This window comes from Trachymyrmex cornetzi, unplaced genomic scaffold, assembly GCF_001594075.2.
Source record: "Trachymyrmex cornetzi isolate Tcor2-1 unplaced genomic scaffold, Tcor1.1 scaffold1306, whole genome shotgun sequence".
NCBI lineage: Eukaryota > Metazoa > Arthropoda > Insecta > Hymenoptera > Formicidae > Trachymyrmex > Trachymyrmex cornetzi.
This window is the reverse complement of record NW_017295880.1, coordinates 16027-17566: the sequence shown is the minus strand read 5'-3', so window position 1 is coordinate 17566 and position 1540 is coordinate 16027. Positions and strand designations below refer to the sequence as shown.

General features: G+C 35.8%; 1 protein-coding gene across 1 annotated transcript in view; it reads right to left on the bottom strand.

The window, feature by feature from the left end:
• Positions 1–627: 627 nt before the first annotated feature.
• The window catches only part of LOC108770659 (uncharacterized), a 13245-nt gene continuing 12332 nt past the window's right edge, over positions 628–1540 (bottom strand). The window contains exons 2-3 of the mRNA XM_018522330.1: positions 1358–1484; positions 628–874 (exon numbers count right to left, since the gene is read on the bottom strand). Coding sequence (XP_018377832.1) covers positions 628–874; positions 1358–1484 — 374 coding nt within the window. The remainder of the gene's footprint in view (positions 875–1357; positions 1485–1540) is intronic.

Sequence of the window (1540 nt, the reverse complement as noted above, 5' to 3'; positions counted from 1 at the left end):
AACATACTTGCAATTTTCCCTTCAGTTGGCGCTCGTCTACAATGTTAACGTCAATGGAAAAAGATTTTGACATATGATGAACAACGTTTGGTGCACATTATTTATGTATGTCCACGTTATCAGTTATCGCTATACTTACCATTTATACTTACCGTCTCTCTTCCTCTTACACGTCATCTTCTTTTCCCTTATGCGATTACATTTCGCATCTTGGTCCCATCAATTGTTTTTTTAATATATATTAATAACAATAATAACTTAAATAATTACAGACACTGAGATATATTGTTTTAATATGCGTTTATTTTTTGTATAATGCATTATATACAATATTATCTGAAGCGCACATTATTAATTCGTATTCAATAACTGAATTCTTATCATAAATCTTACGCAAAGTGTTTACCACTTCGGGTTCAATTTATTCGCAATACAGTTTTAATGTAAATAACTTACAAAATATTTAAATTTATCGCTTATACTATTTGTATATTGGCACAAATCGAAATATGTGCTCGACACATTGTGTCGAGTTCAAGCATAAAAAGTATATTCGACGGTTTCATATACATACACTTGCCATATAAAGATAATTTTACATTGTCAACATCACGTATTTCAACAAATTTAATGACAAGATCCAGTATCATTACTTTCTATGACGTAGATGACTGCACCAATCGCTGTATAGCTGTCCGTTTTTTCGATTAACGCCATCCACATAGTATGAAGCAGAACGATGCGGTTGCCTCGGGTATCGTCAATCGCAATTTCTACGTAAGACATTGGTCCCACAGCGATCCCGATCTGCAGAAATTCGTACGCTGTTGGTGTCAACGCTAATAATCTTGTCAAAATTGTACGAGAAGACGCGCTGTAATGAAAAAAAAAACAAACGAATAAGTGATCTGCAGAGAAAATTATTAAAAACCATATATAAAATACTTACGGTTGAACGTATGAATCCATGTCTTCCGAGCGCCTCATGCAGTAACGTCACACGAACCGCTTTCAAATCCTATCCCCTTTTTTATCCATCATTATCAGAGGAATCACAGGGAGAATCTTCAGACCTAAAATTCGGCGGATAATAGACATGCAGGTCGGTAATATACATACGTCTCCGCCAAGGTAAAAACTCAACGATAACACACGTGCCTCGAGTACACGTATGAATTTCAGATCTTATTTCCTTTTTACTAATCGTTTTTACCGAAACGTAACCCTGCTGCTCTATCTGATATTTTGAAAATCAAGTATTAGTGCGTGTTTACACATTGCGGAAACCAAGTTCCCGGTTGCAAATCAAACGCGAGAGCGATGAACAATTACGGTTAGCCATTTTACACAGACTAACTTTCCACAAAAATCCTCGCGGATATTTGTATGACCATTACCGGTCAATGACATCAAAAATGCAAGCGTCAAATTTTTAGACACGTCCGGTGATGACATTAATGTAGTCTGACACCACATTGCAGCGTCTGGAAATTTGCAAGTTTCAATAGGGCTTTGTCCCCGTAATATAAGAAATTTTTTT